At 41.1% G+C, this 24,043-nt stretch overlaps 1 protein-coding gene across 1 annotated transcript in view; it reads left to right on the top strand.

Moving 5' to 3' along the window:
- Positions 1-3,228: 3,228 nt before the first annotated feature.
- The window catches only part of LOC124038204 (mucin-5AC-like), a 65,835-nt gene continuing 45,020 nt past the window's right edge, over positions 3,229-24,043 (top strand). The window contains 22 exon segments of the mRNA XM_046353811.1: positions 3,229-3,347; positions 3,472-3,534; positions 3,662-3,864; positions 4,035-4,102; positions 4,705-4,819; positions 6,073-6,157; positions 6,374-6,477; positions 7,519-7,738; positions 8,064-8,189; positions 9,553-9,670; positions 10,165-10,303; positions 15,917-16,024; positions 16,272-16,341; positions 16,605-16,742; positions 17,020-17,184; positions 18,741-18,835; positions 19,078-19,204; positions 20,288-20,391; positions 20,572-20,683; positions 20,686-20,722; positions 20,905-20,954; positions 21,074-21,174. Coding sequence (XP_046209767.1) covers positions 3,278-3,347; positions 3,472-3,534; positions 3,662-3,864; positions 4,035-4,102; positions 4,705-4,819; positions 6,073-6,157; positions 6,374-6,477; positions 7,519-7,738; positions 8,064-8,189; positions 9,553-9,670; positions 10,165-10,303; positions 15,917-16,024; positions 16,272-16,341; positions 16,605-16,742; positions 17,020-17,184; positions 18,741-18,835; positions 19,078-19,204; positions 20,288-20,391; positions 20,572-20,683; positions 20,686-20,722; positions 20,905-20,954; positions 21,074-21,174 — 2,418 coding nt within the window. The 5' untranslated portion in view covers positions 3,229-3,277.

Raw genomic sequence — 24,043 nt, forward strand, 5'->3', positions numbered from 1 at the left:
CTGCCCGACAACCAGTCTCTTCCAGATCTGCCCGACAACCAGTCTCTTCCAGATCTGCTCGACAACCAGTCTCTTCCAGATCTGCCAGCCAGTATTTCCCGGAGCCTACTACCTGCCTGAGCTTCATCTCAGTACTGGGCTTCCTCTCAGTACTGGGCTTCCTCTCAGTACTGGGCTTCCCCTCAGTCCCGGGCTTCCCCTCAGTACCGGGCTTCCCCTCAGTCCCGGGCTGCTTCGGTCCCGAGCTGCCCCTCTGTCCCGAGCTGCCCCTCTGTCCCGGGCTGCCACTCTGTCCCGAGCTGCCCCTCTGTCCTGAGATGCCCCTCTGTCCTGAGATGCCCCTCTGTCCTGAGATGCCCCTCTGTCCTGAGATGCCCCTCTGTCCTTAGCTGCCCCTCTGTCCCGAGCTGCCCCTCTGTCCCGGGCTGCCCCTCTGTCCTGAGATGCCCCTTTGTCCTGAGATGCCCCTCTGTCCCGAGCTGCTCCTCAGTTATGTGGGGATCTGGGTGAGGACTATTAGGCCATGGTCGGCGGCGAAGGTGGATTATCCCAGGACGCGAAAGGGGAGGAAATAGGACATTAATGGAGTGGGGTCCACGTCCCGAGCCAGAACCGCCACCATGGACAGACGCCCACCCTGACCCTCCCTATGCTCTTGAGGTGCGTCCGGGAGTCCGCACCTTAGGGGGGGGGGGGGGTTCTGTCACGCCTTGGTCATTGTATTTTGTGTTTTTGTTATATGTTTGGGTAGGCCAGGGTGTGACATGGGTTTATATGTTGTATTCGTATTGGGGCTTGGCTGCCTGAGGCGATTCTCAATCAGAGTCAGGTGCTTGTTGTTGTCTCTGATTGGGAACCGTACTTAGGCAGCCTGACTTTCGCTTTGTATTTTGTGGGTGTTTGTTCCTGTCTCTGTGTAGTGTTCACCAGATAGGCTGTAATAGGTTTCACGTTCCGTTTGTTGTTTTTGTATTTATGAGTTTTTTCATGTATCGTTCCGTTTTCCTTCATTAAAGTCTTGAGTAACCACTACGCTGCATTTCGGTCCGACTCTCTTCCTTCAATAGACGAACGCCGTTACAGTTCTATCTGAAGTATCACTACTCTGTTCTATCTGAAGTATCACTACTCTGTTCTATCTGAAGTATTACTACTCTGTTGTATCTGAAATATCACTACTCTGTTCTATCTGAAGTATCACTACTCTGTTCTATCTGAAGTATCACTACTCTGTTCTATCTGAAGTATCACTACTCTGTTCTATCTGAAGTATCACTACTCTATCTGAAGTATCATTACTCTGTTCTATCTGAAGTACCACTACTCTGTTCTATCTGAAGTATCACTACTCTATCTGAAGTATCATTACTCTGTTCTATCTAGTGTCACTACTCTGTTCTATCTGAAGTATCACTACTCTGTTCTATCTGAAATATCACTACTCTGTTCTATCTGAAATATCACTACTGTGTTCTAACACAACAGCCATCCTGTTAGTACAAGTATATTTCAGTGAATTAGAATTGAGCTGAGCTTGACACCTCATCTTCTACTGCCTGACTGTGTAGTGTGTTCACCAAAAGCTGATGATGAATTGTAAATAAGTTGTTAAATCAATATTTGGTCATGTCCTTTTAATGGTTCATTAGAGATCTGAGTACTTAGAAATGACTGAGTGGTGGAGTTGGTGATGATACGCTTCCTCCAACCAAAAACAAATCATCTGTAGACACACCCCAGAGCTTGAACAACTGTAGGACATCTATAAGAATGCGTCCCAAATGGCACTCTGTTCCCTATATAGTGCACTACTTCTGACCAGAGCCCTAGGAGGTAGGGTGCTATTTGGGATTGATCCTACAACTTTGTGGTCCAGTGGTGAGTCCTGGCTGTGAAGCAGACTGTGTCCATAAAAAGACTAACACAAACTTTCTTCCCTCTTCTCCAATAACAGGCAATGAAACATGACAAGTAGTAAACCACAACTGAAGTTATATAACACTGAAGTTCAAACAAGTTAATGTCACCAGGTTTAAAGGTTTATTTGAACATCTTTGTACATATGCAGAACATACATAAAATTTGATGTCATACAATATATTATAAACCAGGTAAAATCATAAAAACCAGCATAAACAGATGGACAGCGCATCATCCATTAGTCATTAAAAGGCCCACTCCTTCATTTGAAAAAGAACTAAACGGCAGCCCCGTCACTTGGTTTGCTATAGAAGCTGAGGGATAGGGCTGGAGAAATGTAACCACTCAAACATGTCTGTGGCATAAATGGCTGTAAATATCACAGACTGGCCCTTTAAAGATTTATGAAACAATCTAAGATTCTGTAGAATGTTGATGAGTCTGTCCATTCATCACAGTTTAGATAAGAGTTTACTGTAATCAATATGTGCCCAAATGGCACCCTATACCCTACACCATACACGAGGACTCTGTTCACTATACACTGAATGTACAAAACATTCCTTATATTGAGTTGCCCGTCACCCTTTCGCTTTCAGAACAGCCTCAATTCGTCAGGCCATGGACTCTACAGGGTGTTGAAAGCGTTCCACAGGGATGCTGGCCCACGTCGATCCCAATGCTTCCAACAGTTGTGTCAAGTTGGCTGGATGTCCTTTGGGTGATGGACAATTCTTGATACACACGGGAAAATGTTAAGTGTGAAAAACCCAGCAGCATTGCAGTTCGTGACACAAGCCGGTGCCCTGGCACCTACTACCAAACCCCTTTCATAGGCACTTAAATCTTTTGTCTTGCCCGTTCATCCTCTGAATAGCAGACATACACAATCCATGTCTCAATTGTCTCAAGGCTTAAACATCTTTCTTTAACCTTCCCTTCATCTACACTGATTGAAGTGGATTTAACAGGTGACATCAATCAGGGATCACAGCTTTCACCTGGAGTCTTATTGTTATGTACACTCATTGTATAGGGAATAGGGAACAATTTTGGGCTGTATGCTACTTATCAGGAATATCGATAGTTACCTAGGGATTATTATAATTAATACATTACACAATGTCAATTACAGTAAAGGTAATCCTACCTCTGACAAACAGACAAACAGAACAATGGTAACACCTAAAGTTTGATCAGTCCCCTCCTTAGATACAGAATCAACTATCCCAGCATCATCAAGGTACTTCCTTGAGTGTAGTAGTTTAAAAGCAGGCACCTGGTGCCTCACGGTATCAGTAGGAACAGGAAGAGTACCTGTTCAGGTGGACCAGGACGACTCGTTAGAAGAACCATCATGGCACTCCAATGGGTGAAGCCGTGGATCGCTCTGCTCTTCGGACTATCTGCTGCACATTCTGAGACTGGTAAGAAAAGATATGACGAAATACAATTTATTCTCACTTTAGATTAAGTCATGTAGCCTAGTTGAGGAACTAAAGAGGAGCTGGGTTACAAACAAAATAACACTTGTTCCCTGTCTATTTCCAGTTATGATTCCAGACATGACTTCCATTGGGAGTCTATATGATTCCAAACTGCAAATCGTATCAGGTAATTTGTGTTGTTGAATATATGTCACCAAATACTCAAATATCTATATTCTACTCTACTGTTATATTATGCATCTTATATTCAGACATGAATGGTGCAACTATACTGTACATTTCCCCCCATGCAGCAGGAGTGAGTCCCACTCATAACGGGCAGGTCTGCAGCACATGGGGTAACTACCACTACAAAACCTACGATGGAGACCTCTTCCAGCTGCCCTACACCTGTAACTACGTGCTGTCGTCATTGTGTAAGAGCAGCAGCGGCTACGAGGCCTTTAACATTCAGCTGCAGCGCGGGGAGGTAGATGGGCTGCCCACCATCACCAAGGTATTCCTTTGTGATCAGTCCTTTGATTGTTGTACATTTCACTATTGATTAATTGTTTTTAAATTGCAGTATTGATTAATAGTTTGTATTGCTCTATGATCTTAATGTAAGGTGACCTTGAGGGTCCTGAAAGGCGTCTGTCAAATAAAACTACTATTATTATTACGAAGGTTTCTTTGAAGCTGGATGGAACCTTCGTGGAGCTGGCCAACGGTAACGTCAGCGTCAACGGATTACAGTGAGTTCCCAGTCTAGTCAACAATGGATCTCAGATGTGGAAAACCATTGGCTCTCAGATGTGTAAAATACATAGTAATACAGGAAGTATATGATACGGGGGTTTGTAATCACTTAACTACATCCAATGGGATTCATTTTATTCAGAGATCAATCTTTTTTTAGTTCAGTTTAAAAAAAGATTGGAACAAATTTTATTTTCACTTCACCTGCATTCAGTTGCTACTTTTGTGCAAAGACTTGAGGTAAAATACATAAGTTAAAAAAAATGCATCATCATTAATCTCATCTTGAGATAAATCTTTTGCAGTTTTAACATAATCTACATGATGTCAGTTTCAACGGGCAACAGTGAGTTCATCAGTGATCTAAAAGCATTCAGAGGTCAAACTCTTATTCTGAAGTTCAGTTGATGTGCATTTACAGATGAAAGTTACCAAGCTGAAATGCCATTTGATGAAATCCTATACAGACATTATTAACTGGTACAGTCTCAACAGGGGAGGAAGAAAAATACAAAGAAAATACTGTAAAGGACCATTTTGACCCTTGTTGGAATACAGACTCTCCTCTCTGATGAACACTATTGTTTTGTCCCTCTAGGGTCACCATACCGTTTGGTCAGTTTAACGTCTTCATTGAGAGGACCGTTTCCTATGTGAAGATCACAGCTAAGCTGGGGTTAGTCATCATGTGGAATGAAGATGATTCCCTCTGGGTATGTGTTTAGTTTGCTTACTCATTCCATATGTCTTCTGTTACACTACAGTGATATGTGGTTGTTTCACCTACTTTGGCTCAATACACTGATTGTAAATCACCCTGGGGAAATAGGGGAACTGTTGGGATAAGAGAGGGACAGTGTTAGGGGAACTGTTGGGATAAGAGTGGGAACATCAGTGTTAGGGGAACTGTTGGGATAAGAGTGGGAACATCAGTGTTAGGGGAACTGTTGGGATAAGAGTGGGAACATCAGTGTTTGGGGAACTGTTGGGATAAGAGTGGGAACATCAGTGTTAGGGGAACTGTTGGGATAAGAGTGGGAACAGAGTGTTAGGGGAACTGTTGGGATAAGAGTGGGAACATCAGTGTTAGGGGAACTGTTGGGATAAGAGTGGGAACTGTTGGGATAAGAGTGGGAACTGTTGGGATAAGAGTGGGAACATCAGTCTTAGGGGAACTGTTGGGATAAGAGAGGGAACATCAGTGTTAGGGGAACTGTTGGGATAAGAGAGGGAACATCAGTGTTAGGGGAACTGTTGGGATGAGAGTGGGAACAGTTTAATCAGTTCACATTGGTTTTGTAGGTGGAGCTGGACTCAAAGTTCCAGAGTGTGGTTAGATCAGAAGACACAATATTGTCTCAATACATATTGACATTGTAGAGAGTAAATACTGTATGTATCATCATTCCCCTTCGTGTGTACATAAATAATCCCAGTTTACTCAAATATCATAATCTCAGACTGAAACTAACTTGCAAAGCAGACAAACCAGTTTTCAGGCAACTCACATTCAATTTAATGACGAAAACATAATAAATATGATGTTTAATTTAATTAAAACATTTTAAATGCATGCGAGAAAATAGAAAACAACATGGTGAGAGTTTAAAAGCTTTAAACAACATGGTGAGAGTTTAAAAGGTTTTTACAACACGATGAGAGTTTAAAAGGTTTTAAAGGGAAGAGTGCATGTGCAGGAGAGGTAAAAAACAGAGGGAATTGTAAGACACCTCCCCTGTCAGATGTTTATAGAACACAAACCAACAAAAAATAGAATCCTGATTATTAAAACAGAGAAACAATTGTTTTGTGTTAACCTCCCACTCCTTGTACACAGTGACATGTACTGGACATAGGTATATCAAATCAAATTATATTGGTGTGTGAAATGTACATATATATGAACTGCTGAAGGCAGCTAGCTTGCAATGCATTAACCCTCAGTCATCTTCCATTGGTTTTATAGGTGGAGCTGGACTCAAAGTTCCAGAATCAGACATGTGGGCTGTGTGGAGACTTCAACGGAGTCCAGAACGAGTTCAATAGGAATGGTAAACAAAATCACCAAATGTCTTAGAGGGGCGGATTACGCTCCTGTTCTGTTTATGAATGTGTGGGTTCAATCTATGGGTTAGGAAGGGGTTATAAAGTATTTTTTAGGTACCATTTTAAGAAAGGGTTACCAAAAACACAAAACACATGATGACAGAGACTGTTTGTAAGGGGAAATAAACAGGTTAGATAAAACTATGTTTCTTTTCCCACAGATGATGATCTGAAGATAATCGACTATGCTGATATTTGGAAGATGAATGGCCCAACAGAAACCTGTACAGAAATCCCTGTTCACACTGAGCAGTGTGAAGACCAGGTATTTACAAGTCTAGAGTTGAGCTGTATTTTTTTTATATATTTTTTTATTTCACCTCTTTTAACCAGGAAGGCTAGTTGAGAACAAGTTCTCATTTGCAACTGCGACCAACAAGTAATCTAACTAACAATTCCAAAACTACAGTATTATACACAGTGTAAGGGGATATAGAATATGTACATAAATATATATGAATGAGTGATGGTACAGAGCGGCATAGGCAAGATACAGTAGATGGTATCGAGTACAGTATATACATATGAGATGAGTATGTAAACAAAGTGGCATAGTTAAAGTGGCTAGTGATACATGTATTACATAAAGATGCAGTAGATGATATAGAGTACGGTATATACGTATACATATGAGATTAATAATGTAGGGTATGTAAACATTATATTAGGTAACATTGTTTAAAGTGGCTAGTGATATATTTTACATCATTTCCCATCAATTCCCATTATTAAAGTGGCTGGAGTTGAGTCAGTGTGTTGGCAGCAGCCACTCAATGTTAGTGGTGGCTGTTTAACAGTCTGATGGCCTTGAGATAGAAGCTGTTTTGTAAATGACATCGCCGAAGTCAAGGATTGGTAGGATAGTCAGTTTTACGAAGGTATGTTTGGCAGAATGAGTAAATGATGCTTTGTTGCGAAATAGGAAGCCGATTCTAGATTTAATTTTGAATTGGAGATGCTTAATGTGAGTCTGGAAGGAGAGTTTAGAGTCTAGCGAGACACCTAGGTATTTGTAGTCGTCCACATATTCTAAGTCAAAACCGTCCAGAGTAGTGATGCTGGACGGGCGGGGAGGTGCGGGCAGCGATCAGTTGAAGAGCATGCATTTAGTTTTACTTGCATTTAATAGCAGTTGGAGGCCAAGGAAGGAGAGTTGTATGGCATTGAAGCTCATCTGGAGTTTAGTTAACACAGTGTCCAAAGAAGGGCCAGAAGTATACAGAATGGTGTCGTCTGTGTAGAGGTGGATCAGAGAATCAAACCGTCTGTTGCCTCTAGTAATTCTTCTTCTTCTTCATCCTTTCAGACCAAACTTTGTGAACAGCTTCTCACCAGTCTTGCCTTCAGTAGCTGTAAGGACCTGATTGCCACAGACTCCTTCATCAAGGCCTGTGCAGAAGACATGTGTCACTGTGGCAACAGCAGCAGCAGTGTCACCTGCGCCTGTCCCACCATGTCAGAGTACTCCCGCCAGTGTGCTCACGCAGGGGGGAAACCCCAGGAGTGGAAGACCGACCAGTTCTGCTGTAAGGGAACATTATTTGCATTACACATCCTTTTAGTTTTGATACTGGATTGTTTGTTTGTATTGCTCTGTTGGTAGTTTGGATGCGGGTAAAAGAAAACTCAGTTATATTGTAACTCAAAGTAAACACTTTTGATATGCAATAATGCTTCCTTAGGTAATCTATAGTCTTCTTCTTCGACATGCTTGTATTTACATTTATGTGACTGAAAACTGAGGAGCAAATCCCAATTTTCACTTCCAATGATGTCAATAGAAGATGTGAAAATGTGAAGTAATGAAGCCTCAGAAACAGATTTGTGACTCTGGTTATTTGTGTTGAGCAGTGGAGACGTGTCCTGTAAGCATGCAGTACCAGGAGTGTGGTAGTCCCTGCACTGATACCTGCTCCAACCCAATGAGGAACCAGCATTGTGAGGAACACTGCACCGACGGATGCTTCTGCCCTGCTGGTACATGCACTCATTACTGAATACAACATCATATATCAGCTATGTAACTATTTTAAAGTAGCTGAGTACAACATCATATATCAGCTATGTAACTATTTTAAAGTAGCTGAGTACAACATCATATATCAGCTATGTAACTATTTTAAAGTAGCTGAGTACAACATCATATATCAGCTAAGTAACTATTTTAAAGTAGCTGAATACAACATCATATATCAGCTATGTAACTATTTTAAAGTAGCTGAGTACAACATCATATATCAGCTATGTAACTATTTTAAAGTAGCTGAGTACAACATCATATATCAGCTATGTAACTATTTTAAAGTAGCTGAATACAACCGATGATGCCCTGATGCAGAGGTGCACCACAGGTCCCAGAGTGGTGGGGAAAATTGTTTTTCCCGGGGCCCGGAGCTTTTCCTAATCTGGTAACCTAACCCAGGTATACATCACAACCCTATAGGATCTGAATGTGATTAATTAGTAGTTGTGAAAAGGTATTTTATGGGCAATGATGGGAGTGGGACCAGATTTACATATTTAGCAGATGCTCTTATCCAGAGCGATTTACAGGAACAGTTAGGGTAAGTGCCTTGCTCAAAGGCACACTGACAGAATTTTCACCTAGTCAGGCCAGGGATTCAAACCATTGACCTTTCAGTTACTAGCCCAATGCTCTTAACCAATAGGCTACCTGCCGCCTAGGTATACAGATATATATTTTCTAAACAGGTCACAGGGTTTAAAAGAAATTCTGGAAAATCTCCTTGCTATTTAAACCAGGAAGACTGTATTAAAACTCATATCAGTTATGTGGCTATTTAAACCAGGAAGACATAGATTGGAAGAGTAGCCTTATTGTGGGATTGGAAGAGTAGCCTTATTGTGGGATTGGAAGAGTAGCCTTATTGTGGGACTGGAAGAGTAGCCTTATTGTGGGATTGGAAGAGTAGCCTTATTGTGGGACTGGAAGAGTAGCCTTATTGTGGGACTGGAAGAGTAGCCTTATTGTGGGACTGGAAGAGTAGCCTTATTGTGGGACTGGAAGAGTAGCCTTATTGTGGGACTGGAAGAGTAGCCTTATTGTGGGACTGGAAGAGTAGCCTTATTGTGGGACTGGAGATTTCATTATTTGATCAAAGTTCTGCAACAGATGTACCGTAGTAATGAAGATACTGATCTACATGGATCAATGTATTTTATGAGATAAGGAAGGACTAAATTCATTAATTGAATGTCATTCATGGGATCAGGTGACTAAATATATTTAATGTCATTATGGAACCAGGTGACTAAATGTAATGTATTGAATGTCATTATGGAACCAGGTGACTAAATGTTTTGAATGTCTTTCTCATAGGAACCGTGTTTGATGACATCACTCAGACTGGCTGTGTAGCTGTGAACCAGTGCTCTTGTCTCCACAACGGACAATCTTACCAGCCTGGACAATCATTCTCAAGAACATGCCACAAATGGTAAGAGCTGCATTGCGTTTATATTCACTGAATTGTTGTGTGTGTTGATCCGGGTGTGATGAGTCGGATGTGTTGAGGCTAAACTGACTGTCTCTCTCCGTTAGTACCTGTATCCAAGGCCTGTGGAGCCGGATGTGTTGAGGCTAAACTGACTGTCTCTCTCCGTTAGTACCTGTATCCAAGGCTAGTGGAGTCAGATGTGTTGAGGCTAAACTGACTGTCTCTCTCCGTTAGTACCTGTATCCAAGGCCTGTGGAGTCAGATGTGTTGAGGCTAAACTGACTGTCTCTCTCCATTAGTACCTGTATCCAAGGCCTGTGGAGTCAGATGTGTTGAGGCTAAACTGACTGTCTCTCTCCATTAGTACCTGTATCCAAGGCTAGTGGAGTCGGATGTGTTGAGGCTAAACTGACTGTCTCTCTCCGTTAGTACCTGTATCCAAGACTAGTGGAGTCAGATGTGTTGAGGCTAAACTGACTGTCTCTCTCCGTTAGTACCTGTATCCAAGGCCAGTGGAGTTGTATGGATCTAGATTGCCCTGCTACCTGCTCCATAGTGGGAGGTTCCCACATCACCACCTACGATGGGAATGCCTACACCTTCCATGGAGACTGCTCATATGTCCTGTCCAAGGTAGGGATCTAACCTACTGTATGGAGACTGCTCATATGTCCTGTCCAAGGGAGGGATCTAACCTACTGTATGGAGTGATATTAGTGCCAACAGAAAATATTGAATAAAAATGTGATTTCTTCATACAAATTCAAAGTGATTCAATTCAGATTCCATGTCAGGTGGCACTAATATGACTCCATGCTGACACATACTGTATGTTTAGTAGATTTAACTCCTAACTCGCTAGCGAACATATACTGGCCCACGAACCGGCCACATCCGGCATAGATTGCTGCCGACAGCTGGCAGCCACTTGCATTGGAAGTGTTTATACATACCATTAGCATCACTATCCATATTAATCTCATAAATACTTTTCAATCAAGTTGAACCATAATATGCAGTGCCTTCAAAAGGTATTCACACCCAATAATGGCTGTGATAGGAGAAAACTGAGGATGGATTAACAACATTGTAGTTACTCCACAATACTAACCTAATTGACAAGTGAAAAGAAGGAATCCTGTACAGAAGAAAAACATTCCAAAACACACATCCTGTTTGCAACAAGGCACTAAAGTCATACTGCAAAAAATGTTGCAAGGCAATTCACTTTTTGTCATCAATAGAAAGTGTTATGTTTGGGGAAAATACAATACAACACATTACTGAGTACCACTCTTCATATTTTCAAGCATAGTGGTGACTGCACCATGTTATGCCTGCATCATGTTATGGGTATGCTTGTAATCGTTAAGGACTGGGGAGTTGTTCAGTATAAAAGATAAATGGAATGGAGTTAAGCACAGGAACAATCCTAGAGGAAAACCGGGTTCAGTCTGCTTTCCACCAGACACTGGGAGACAAATTCACCATTCAGCTGGATGATGACCTAAAACACAAGGCCAAGTATACACTGGAGTTGCTTACCAAGATGACATTGAATGTTCCTGAGTGGCCTAATTACAGTTTTGACTAAATCGGTTTTAAAATCTATGGCAAGACTTGAAAATGGCTGTCTATCAATGATCAACATCCAACTTGACAGAGCTTGAAGAATGTACAAAAAATAAATAATTGCAAATATTGTACAATCCAGGTGTGCAAAGCTCTTTGCAACTTACCCAGAAACACTCACAGCTGTAATCGCTGCCAAAGTTGATTCTAAATCAAATCAAATCAAATCAAATTTTATTTGTCACATACACATGGTTAGCAGATGTTAATGCGAGTGTAGCGAAATGCTTGTGCTTCTAGTTCCGACAATGCAGTGATAACCAACAAGTAATCTAACTAACAATTCCAAAAAAAACTACTGTATTATACACAGTGTAAGGGGATAAGGAACATGTACATAAGGATATATGAATGAGTGATGGTACAGAGCAGCATACAGTAGATGGTATCGAGTACAGTATATACATATGAGATGAGTGTGTAGACAAAGTAAACAAAGTGGCATAGTTAAAGTGGCTAGTGATACATGTGTTACATAAGGATGCAGTCGATGTTGTAGAGTACAGTATATACATATGCATATGAGATGAATAATGTAGGGTAAGTAACATTATATAAGGTAGCATTGTTTAAAGTGGCTAGTGATATATATATATATATATATTTACATCATTTCCATCAATTCCCATTATTAAAATGGCTGGAGTTGGGTCAGTGTCAATGACAGTGTGTTGGCAGCAGCCACTCAATGTTAGTGGTGGCTATTTAACAGTCTGATGGCCTTGAGATAGAAGCTGTTTTTCAGTCTCTCGGTCCCAGCTTTGATGCACCTGTACTGACCTCGCCTTCTGGATGATAGCGGGGTGAACAGGCAGTGGTTCGGGTGGTTGATGTCCTTGATGATCTTTATGGCCTTCCTGTAACAACGGGTGGTGTAGGTGTCCTGGAGGGCAGGTAGTTTGCCCCGGTGATGCGTTGTGCAGTCCTCACTACCCTCTGGAGAGCCTTACGGTTGAGGGCAGAGCAGTTGCCGTACCAGGCGGTGATACAGCCCGCCAGGATGCTCTCGATTGTGCATCTGTAGAAGTTTGTGAGTGCTTTTGGTGACAAGCCGAATTTTTTCAGCCTCCTGAGGTTGAATAGGCGCTGCTGCGCCTTCTTCACGACGCTGTCAGTGTGAGTGGACCAATTCAGTTTGTCTGTGATGTGTATGCCGAGGAACTTAAAACTAGCTACCCTCTCCACTACTGTTCCATCGATGTGGATAGGGGGTGTTCCCTCTGCTGTTTCCTGAAGTCCACAATCATCTCCTTAGTTTTGTTGACGTTGAGTGTGAGGTTATTTTCCTGACACCACACTCCAAGGGCCCTCACCTCCTCCCTGTAGGCCGTCTCGTCGTTGTTGGTAATCAAGCCTACCACTGTTGTGTCGTCCGCAAACTTGATGATTGAGTTGGAGGCGTGCGTGGCCACGCAGTCGTGGGTGAACAGGGAGTACAGGAGAGGGCTCAGAACGCACCCTTGTGGGGCCCCGTGTTGAGGATCAGCGGGGAGGAGATGTTGTTGCCTACCCTCACCACCTGGGGGCGGCCCGTCAGGAAGTCCAGTACCCAGTTGCACAGGGCGGGGTCGAGACCCAGGGTCTCGAGCTTGATGACGAGCTTGGAGGGTACTATGGTGTTGAATACCGAGCTGTAGTCGATGAACAGCATTCTCACATAGGTATTCCTCTTGTCCAGGTGGGTTAGGGCAGTGTGCAGTGTGGTTGAGATTGCATCGTCTGTGGACCTATTTGGGCGGTAAGCAAATTGGAGTGGGTCTAGGGTGTCAGGTAGGGTGGAGGTGATATGGTCCTTGACTAGTCTCTCAAAGCACTTCATGATGACGGAAGTGAGTGCTACGGGGCGGTAGTCGTTTAGCTCAGTTACCTTAGCTTTCTTGGGAACAGGAACAATGGTGGCCCTCTTGAAGCATGTGGGAACAGCAGACTGGTATAGGGATTGATTGAATATGTCCGTAAACACACCGGCCAGCTGGTCTGCGCATGCTCGGAGGGCGCGGCTGGGGATGCCGTCTGGGCCTGCAGCCTTGCGAGGGTTAACACGTTTAAATGTCTTACTCACCTCGGCTGCAGTGAAGGAGAGACTGCATGTTTCCGTTGCAGGCCGTGTCAGTGGCACTGTATTGTCCTCAAAGCGGGCAAAAAGTTATTTAGTCTGCCTGGGAGCAAGACATCCTGGTCCGTGACTGGGCTGGATTTCATCTTGTAGTCCGTGATTGACTGTAGACCCTGCCACATGCCTCTTGTGTCTGAGCCATTGAATTGAGATTCCACTTTGTCTCTGTACTGACGCTTAGCTTGTTTGATAGCCTTACGGAGGGAATAGCTGCACTGTTTGTATTCAGTCATGTTGCCAGACACCTTGCCCTGATTAAAAGCAGTGGTTCGCGCTTTCAGTTTCACGCGAATGCTGCCATCAATCCACGGTTTCTGGTTAGGGAATGTTTTTATCGTTGCTATGGGAACGACATCTTCGACGCACGTTCTAATGAACTCGCACACCGAATCAGCGTATTCGTCAATATTCCCATCTGACGCAATACGAAACATGTCCCAGTCCACGTGATGGAAGCAGTCTTGGAGTGTAGAGTCAGCTTGTTCTGACCAGCGTTGGACAGACCTCAGCGTGGGAGCCTCTTGTTTTAATTTCTGTCTGTAGGCAGGGATCAGCAAAATGGAGTCGTGGTCAGCTTTTCCGAAAGGGGGGCGGGGCAGGGCCTTATATGCGTCGCGGAAGTTAGAGTAACAATGATCCAAGGTTTTACCACCCCTGGTTGCGCAATCGATATGCTGATAAAATTTAGGGAGTCTTGTTTTCAGATTGGCTTTGTTAAAATCCCCAGCTACAATGAATGCAGCCTCAGGGGTGTGAATACTAATGTAAATAAGATATTTCTGTATATCATTTTCAATATATTAGCAAACATTTCTAAAAACATGTTTTCACGTTGTCATTATTGCGTGAAAAAAAAACATATTTAATCCATTTTAAATTCAGGCTGTAACACAGCAACATGTGGAATAAGTCAAGGGGAGTGAATACTTCCTGAAGGAAATGTAATTCCCTAGGACAAAAAATAGGCAAGAAGTAAGTAGTGTGTTACAAAAAATGTGTTCCCTTAACCTTACTGTCATACCTAAACTTTACTATCATACAATAACCTGTCTAGGACGCCGTTCCGCTAGTGGAACCCCTCGCCGACAGCCAATGAAATTGCAGGGCGCCAAATTCAATCAACAGAAATCTCATAATTAAATTTTCTCAAACATACAAGTATTAGACACCATTTTAAAGATAACAGTTTCGTTAATACGACCACAGTGTCCGATTTCAATAAAGCTTGTCGGCGAAAGCAGAATATATCATTATGTTAGGTCAGCAACTAGTCGCAGAAAGTATACAGCGATTTTCCAAACAAAGAGAGGAGTCACAAAAAGCAGAAATAGAAATAAAATGAATAACTGACCTTTGATATTCTTCATCAGATGACACTCCCGGGACAACATGTTACACAATACATCTATGTTTTGTTCGATCAAGTTCATATTTATATCCAAAAACCTCAGTTTACATTTGGCTTTGCCTCCAAAACATCCCGTGAATTTGCACAGAGCCACATCAATTTACAGAAATACTCATAATAAACTTTGATAAAAGATACAAGTGTTATTCACAGATTTAAATATATACTTCTCCTTAATGCAACCACTGTAACAGATTTCAAACCATGCAATAATCTGAGTACGGCGCTCAGAGACCAACACAACCCAAGAAGATATCCACCATGTTGGAGTCAACATAAGTCAGAAATAGCATTATAAATATTCACTTACCTTTGATGATCTTCATCAGAATGCACTCCAAGGAAGCCCAGTTCCACAATAAATGTTTGATTTGTTCCATAAAGTCCATCATTTATGTCCAAATAACTCCTTTTGGTTCACGCGTTCAGTACACAATCTAAATTCACGAGGCGCGGGCAGGTCCAGGCAAAAGTTCAGAAGAAAAGTCATATTACAGTCCGTAGAAACATGTCAAACGAAGTATAGAATCAATCTTTAGGATGTTTTTAACATAAATCATGTTCCAACCGGAGAAATCCTTTGTCTTCAGAAAAGCAATGGAACAGAGCTCGCTCTCACTTGAACGTGCATGGTCAACGCATGTTCAGCTCATGGCACTCTGGGAGAGACCTTACTCAAACCCCTCTCATTCAGCACCACTTCACAGCTGAAGCATCATATAAGGTTCTAATGTCTGTTGACATCTAGTGGAAGCCTTAGGAAGTGCAACATGACCAATATTCCACTGTGTCTTCAATAGGAAATGAGTTGAAACATGACCAACCTCAGATTTCCCACTTCCTGGTTGGATTTTTCTCAGGTTTTTGCCTGCCATATGAGTTCTGTTATACACACAGACATCATTCAAACAGTTTTAGAAACTTCAGAGTGTTTCCTATCAGAATCGACTAATAATATGCATATATTATCAACTGGGACTGAGTGGCAGGCAGTTTACTCTGGGTACGCTTTTCATCCAAACGTGAAAATGCTGCCCCCTATCCATAAAAAGATAACTTAACTGTCATACCTTGTACCAATTGTCCCCAGCAAACCAACGAGACTGCTTTCACAGTCCTGGGTGACATAGTGAAATGTGGGAAGACGGACATTGAGACCTGCCTAAGATCTGTAACCCTGGTGACTCCAGAGTCCACGGTAAGTTAGCCAGTCAGTGACTCGTATCACCACTTCAGGGTTGGAGTAAATTACATTTCATTTCCAGTCAATTCAGGCAGTCCACTGAATTCCAATTCCAATGCTCTTCATTGTTTTTCAGTGAGGAACATTTGGAATTAGAATTAGGTTTTCTTTCTGAATTGACTGGAATTGACTCCAACCCTGTTCCACACTCCTTATCACCAGGGGAGTTGCTTTAACTCAAGTTGTAATTTGTCACTTGCAGATGATCGTCATCGATGCCAGTGGAAGGGTCTTTGTCAACAAGATGTTTTCTCAGATGCCGCTTTTCATGGGTGAGTGACTGATTGATGGCTGCTTGAGAAAAGGGATACAGAGATGTGATATCTGTCTATTTTTGTAGTCATTGATCAGTATAAACGTATGTTTGAAACCCTTCCCATGCGGTACATTCTGTACCAGAAGTTGTCTCTTTCTTTCATCTTTCTTTCCTTGTCTAGCAGCATGTAACACCATAAGCATCCCACAATAGGGAAGTGGGAGCTAAAAGTTCATGGTAAACCAGATTGTAACTAGAACTTGTGTATATTTTCCACAGCTGATGTAAGGGTCTTTCAGCCCTCTACGTTCTACATCGTTGTGCATACCTCTTATGGGCTCCGTCTAGAGGTCCAACTAACACCTATAATGCAGGTCTACATCGTAGCTAGCAGTTCACAAAAAGAAAAAACCCAGGGTATGTTTCTCTCTGCTCTTTTAAAGTCTTTGTGAAAAGATAAGCGATTTTGGGTTGTTGAGAAGCGCTATATAAATCTCATGCATTATTATTATAAAAGATGATTGGTTATCAAACTACTGTTAATGTAACATGTGTCATTATACCACTTGTTTGAGGGGTTCGGTCAAACCTCACCTGAAACAATTATTCATAAACTAATGATACTTGATGCATTGCATCTTCAGTCAATGTTAGTTCAAACCAGCTGTTATAATGTTTTGTACCTCTTATCCAGGTCTTTGTGGAGACTTTAACGGTGTCCAAGCTGACGACTTCAGAACCATCAATGGACTCGTGGAAGGAACCGCTGTGACGTTCGCCAACACTTGGAAGACCAAAGCAAGCTGTCCTGATGTGGCACAGAACTTTGAGATCCCATGCAGTCTGAGTGTAGAGAACGGTACTCCTTCAACCTCTTTAAAAACACTAACATATGTCTAATGCAGTGGTTCTCAAACTAGGGGTCACGACCCCATGTGGGGTCACTTTCTATGAAAATGGGGTCACGGAAGAATTTCCAAAATACCAAATAATATATATACAAATTTGTTTACATCCCTGTTAGTTAGCATTTAGTCTTTGCCAAGATAATCCATCCACCTGACAGGTGTGGCAGATCAAGAAGCTGATTAAACAGCATGACAATTACACAGGTGCACCATGTGCTAGGGTAAAAAAAAAAGGCCACTCTAAAATGTGAGGTTTTTGTCACACAACTCAATGCCACAGATGTCTTACGTTTTGACGGTGCATGCAATTGGCATGCTGACTGCAGGATCCACCAGATCTGTAGCCAGATAATTCAATGTTCATTTCTCTACCATAAGCCGCCTTCAACGTCATTTTAGAGAATTTGGCAGTACATCCATCCGGCCTCACAACCACAGCTGATATTGTGAACAAAATGCCCCATGGTGGAGGTGGGGTTATGGTACGGGGCTGGCATAAGCTACAGACAATGAACACTCTTGCATTTTATCAATGGCAATTTGAATACACAGAGATACCGTGACAAGATCCTGAGGCCTATTGTCATGCCATTCATACACCGCCATCACCTCATGTTTCAACATGATAATGCACGGCCCCATGTCGCAAGGATCTGTACACAATTCCGGGACGTTGAAATTGTCCCAGTTATTCCATGGCCGCACTTGACCTTTGCATTTGAATCATTCCCACGTTGAACGGCTAGTTCCACTACGGAATGAAACCACACACTATTGCAGAGACTTTGATATTACCGGCCTGCAATCGATGTGAGGGGATAGAGGCACATGTTAAACAAAGAATTTATGCTATTTCTCGCAATCAAGAGGAAACTATGACTGAACGACTCACAAACTCCCCAGTTTATGCTCTCCAAATGGACATTAGTTGTGGAGGCCAAGATGCCCCATGCATTGAATTTTGTTCTCTATACATATCGGGGGGATGCTATTCATGAGAACATATTGTTCTGTCTCACGATTTCTGAGCATGACATGGCACAGGGGACAAAAACAGATTCCATGTGATTGAAAGGTGGACTCTTGCACAAATGGTGCAAATCTATTGTGGGACAGCGGGCAGGCCTCTTCACTAAATGGGGCTGTGGGCCAATAAGGTTTGGGAATCCCTGGTCTAATGAAACAATACCCAAATGCGCTTCAGCCCAGCTTGAACAAAAAAGGGAGTTCAGGTGTTCGACAGGTGTTCGACTGAGGGACTTAATAATACCAAAACTATTCCTTACTAGTAGTAGAAAAAGGATCACTCTGTGCATAGATCTGAGTTTATTTTCCAGCTAACCATTTAAACTCTTTCATTATGTTTCGGCGTAGAGAGCCTTTATCAGAGCCTTTGAATACTTTTTGGAGATTACATTTACATATGTCTACTGAGATGCACAGTAAAGCCTAGATTAAAACTCTTTGTACTTTGTGAAATGTTGCTAATATCTCATATGTTTTACAGAGAGATATGCCAAGCACTGGTGCTCAATGCTGTCAGATAGTAAAGGAATATTTTCCCAATGCCACACTGAGATCAACCCAAATTACTACAAGGAAGTAAGTATGATGATTTTAACTTCTCAAATGCTCTTTAATTGCAGAGTTATCCCAAAGCTCTATGAATACATTTATTTTTAAACGATCATTTAAGACGTTCTATATCAAAATTATCTATTTATCTAATCAGATTTTTGTAGTACTATTGTCCTGTGCTCGTGTGTGATTTCAGAAAACAGTAGTTTTAACACATCTCATAACTGAACGTTCTTCTTCTACTGTTTCTTCTTCTCTCCCTGTAGATCTGTGTATTTGACAGTTGTAACTGTGAGAGGAGTGAGGAGTGCATGTGTGCTGCGGTCTCCTCATACGTCCATGCATGTGCTGCTGCAGGCGTCCTGCTCAGTGGATGGAGAAACACCACCTGTGGTAAGATAAACATCAGAGATACTGAATGTATTTATTTATTAATTAATGAAGGGTTCCCCTCCTATTAACCCACGTTGTCCAGGGTTTACCCTCCTATTAACCCACGTTGTCCAGGGTTTACCCTCCTATTTACCCACGGTGTCCAGGGTTTACCCTCCTATTAACCCACAGTGTCCAGGGTCAACCCTCCTATTAACCCACGGTGTTCAGGGTTTGCCCTCCTATTAACCCACAGTGTCCAGGGTTTACCCTCCTATTAACCCACAGTGTCCAGTGTTTCCCCTCCAATAACCCACGGTGTCCAGGGTTTACCCTCATATTTACCCACGGTGTCCAGGGTTTGCCCTCCTATTAACCCACAGTGTCCAGGGTTTGCCCTCCTATTAACCCACAGTGTCCAGGGTTTGCCCTCCTATTTACCCACAGTGTCCAGAGTTTGCCCTCCTATTTACCCACGGTGTCCAGGGTTTACCCTCCTATTAACCCACGTTGTCCAGGGTTTACCCTCCTATTTACCCACGGTGTCCAGGGTTTACCCTCCTATTAACCCACAGTGTCCAGGGTCAACCCTCCTATTAACCCACAGTGTTCAGGGTTTGCCCTCCTATTAACCCACAGTGTCCAGGGTTTACCCTCCTATTAACCCACAGTGTCCAGTGTTTCCCCTCCAATAACCCACGGTGTCCAGTGTTTCCCCTCCATTAACCCACGGTGTCCAGGATTTACCCTCCTATTTACCCACGGTGTCCAGGGTTTGCCCTCCTAGTAACCCACGGTGTCCAGGGTTTACCCTCCTATGTACCCATAGTGTCCAGGGTTTACCCTCCTATTTACCCACGGTGTCCAGGGTTTGCCCTCCTATTTACCCACGGTGTCCAGGGTTTACCCTCCTGTTAACCCACGGTGTCCAGGGTTTGCCCTCCTATTAACCCACGGTGTCCAGGGTTTACCCTCCTATTTACCCATGCTGTTCAGGGTTTACCCTCATTTTAACCCACAGTGTCCAGGATGTACCTTCTTATTTAAAACAAAATACTCCAAAACATGTAATTAAATGTTTAATCACCATACGGTTTTCCACAGGGAAATACTCCTCCAGCTGCCCTGACACGATGGTCTATGACTACACCATGACCAGCTGTGACCGCACCTGTCGTTCACTGAGCCAGACAGACTTCACCTGCCAGGTACATAGATTTACATGGACATCTAATTTCTATTGTATGTGTTTGCTATTATTATTATTGTTCATTTTATTAATGTCTTGTTGTTGTTGTTGTCTTGTTGTTGTGGATGTTGTTGTTGCTGCAGACATGCCCAAAGTAATTTCCCCTCATGGATAAAACACTTTTAATTGAATTGAACAGTTAGACCATGTGTCTGTGGACGGCTGTGGCTGTGCCGAGGGAACCTACCTGAACGACCAGGGAGAGTGTGTCCCTGCCTCTCGCTGCTCCTGCTACAATGGAGGCACAGTAGTACCCCTGGAGAGGTCACCAGGATCTATGGGGCTACATGGTGAGGACTTGGTTGGCATGTGAAAGAAAATCTCTGAAAATCTGATGGTCTTCTCTTTTGTGGCTCTATTATCTATCTAATATTTAGAAATCGACTGTCTTCTTATGAAGTCTTGGTTTGCTTCAAGAGGCAAGCTAAACCATTCTTAACTCCCTCCTCTTGTACCCACCTTAACCACCCAGCTCTTGCAGACAAGGGAAATTAAGCTGTACTGGAGAACAACAACATTTATGTGAGTACTCTGAAATTCAGAACACATCGTTATTTGCCAAATATAGCAAATCACTTCACAACCAAGACTCTGTAGTTTAGTCCCTACTAATCTATAAAGCCTACTTTTGTTCCCTACAGCCTGTGAAGAACCAATGGGTTTCTTCAACTGTTCTAGTGCAGGGCCCGGAGCCAAGGGCTCAGAGTGCCAGAAGAGCTGTCAAACACTAGACAGTCACTGTGTAAGTCTACAATGGGACATGTCTTACAACACGTTAATAAAAACATGCCTTACAACACGTTAATAAAACACGCCTTAAAACACGTTAATAAAAACATGTCTTATAACACGTTAATAAACACATGCCTTACAACACGTTAATAAAAACATGCCTTACAACACGTTAATAAAAACATGCCTTACCACACGTTAATAAAAACATGTCTTACAACACGTTAATAAAAACATGTCTTACAACACGTTAATAAAAACATGCCTTACAACACGTTAATAAAAACATGCCTTACAACACGTTAATAAAAACATGCTTTACAACACGTTAATAAAAACATGCCTTACAACAAGTTAATAAAACATGCCTGACAACACATTAATAAAAACATGCCTTACAACACGTTAATAAAAACATGCCTGACAACACATTAATAAAAACAAGTCTTACAACACGTTAATAAAACATGCCTTACAACACGTTAATAAAAACATGCCTTACAACAAGTTAATAAAACATGCCTGACAACACATTAATAAAAACATGCCTTACAACACATTAATAAAAACATGTCTTACAACACGTTAATAAAAACAAGTCTTACAACACGTTAATAAAAACATGCCTTACAACACGTTAATAAAAACATGCTTTACAACACGTTAATAAAAACATGCCTTACAACAAGTTAATAAAACATGCCTTACAACACGTTAATAAAAACATGCCTTACAACACGTTAATAAAAACATGTCTTACAACACGTTAATAAAAACATGCCTTACAACACGTTAATAAAAACATGCCTTACAACACATTAATAAACACATGCCTTACAACACGTTAATAAACACATGTCTTACAACACGTTAATAAAAACATGCCTTACAACACGTTAATAAACACATGTCTTACAACACGTTAATAAAAACATGCCTTACAACACGTTAATAAAAACATGTCTTACAACACGTTAATAAAAACATGTCTTACAACACGTTAATAAAAACATGCCTTACAACACGTTAATAAAAACATGCCTTACAACACATTAATAAACACATGCCTTACAACATGTTAATAAACACATGTCTTACAACACGTTAATAAAAACATGCCTTACAACACGTTAATAAACACATGTCTTACAACACGTTAATAAAAACATGCCTTACAACACGTTAATAAAAACATGTCTTACAACAAGTTAATAAAACATTCCTGACAACACATTAATAAAAACATGCCTTACAACACATTAATAAAAACATGTCTTACAACACGTTAATAAAAACAAGTCTTACAACACGTTAATAAAAACATGCCTTACAACACGTTAATAAAAACATGCTTTACAACACGTTAATAAAAACATGCCTTACAACAAGTTAATAAAACATGCCTGACAACACATTAATAAAAACATGCCTTACAACACGTTAATAAAAACATGCCTGACAACACATTAATAAAAACAAGTCTTACAACACGTTAATAAAACATGCCTTACAACACGTTAATAAAAACATGCCTTACAACAAGTTAATAAAACATGCCTGACAACACATTAATAAAAACATGCCTTACAACACATTAATAAAAACATGTCTTACAACACGTTAATAAAAACAAGTCTTACAACACGTTAATAAAAACATGCCTTACAACACGTTAATAAAAACATGCTTTACAACACGTTAATAAAAACATGCCTTACAACAAGTTAATAAAACATGCCTTACAACACGTTAATAAAAACATGCCTTACAACACGTTAATAAAAACATGTCTTACAACACGTTAATAAAAACATGCCTTACAACACGTTAATAAAAACATGCCTTACAACACATTAATAAACACATGCCTTACAACACGTTAATAAACACATGTCTTACAACACGTTAATAAAAACATGCCTTACAACACGTTAATAAACACATGTCTTACAACACGTTAATAAAAACATGCCTTACAACACGTTAATAAAAACATGTCTTACAACACGTTAATAAAAACATGTCTTACAACACGTTAATAAAAACATGCCTTACAACACGTTAATAAAAACATGCCTTACAACACATTAATAAACACATGCCTTACAACATGTTAATAAACACATGTCTTACAACACGTTAATAAAAACATGCCTTACAACACGTTAATAAACACATGTCTTACAACACGTTAATAAAAACATGCCTTACAACACGTTAATAAAAACATGTCTTACAACACGTTAATAAAAACATGTCTTACAACACGTTAATAAAAACATGCCTTACAACACGTTAATAAAAACATGTCTTACAACACGTTAATAAAAACATGTCTTACAACACGTTAATGAAACATGCCTTACAACACATTAATAAAAACATGTCTTACAACACGTTAATAAAAACATGTCTTACAACACGTTAATAAAAACATGTCTTACGACACGTTAATAAAACATGCCTTACAACACGTTAATAAAACATGCCTTACAACACGTTAATAAAAACATGCCTTACAACACATTAATAAAAACATGCCTTACAACACGTTAATAAAAACATGCCTTACAACACGTTAATAAAAACATGTCTTACAACACGTTAATAAAAACATGCCTTACAACACGTTAATAAAAACATGCCTTACAACAAGTTAATAAAACATGCCTGACAACACATTAATAAAAACATGCCTTATGACACATTAATAAAAACATGTCTTACAACACGTTAATAAAAACAAGTCTTACAACACGTTAATAAAAACATGCCTTACAACACGTTAATAAAAACATGCTTTACAACACGTTAATAAAAACATGCCTTACAACAAGTTAATAAAACATGCCTGACAACACATTAATAAGAACATGCCT

The sequence above is a fragment of the Oncorhynchus gorbuscha genome, linkage group LG01, assembly GCF_021184085.1.
Source record: "Oncorhynchus gorbuscha isolate QuinsamMale2020 ecotype Even-year linkage group LG01, OgorEven_v1.0, whole genome shotgun sequence".
NCBI classification, from domain to species: domain Eukaryota; kingdom Metazoa; phylum Chordata; class Actinopteri; order Salmoniformes; family Salmonidae; genus Oncorhynchus; species Oncorhynchus gorbuscha.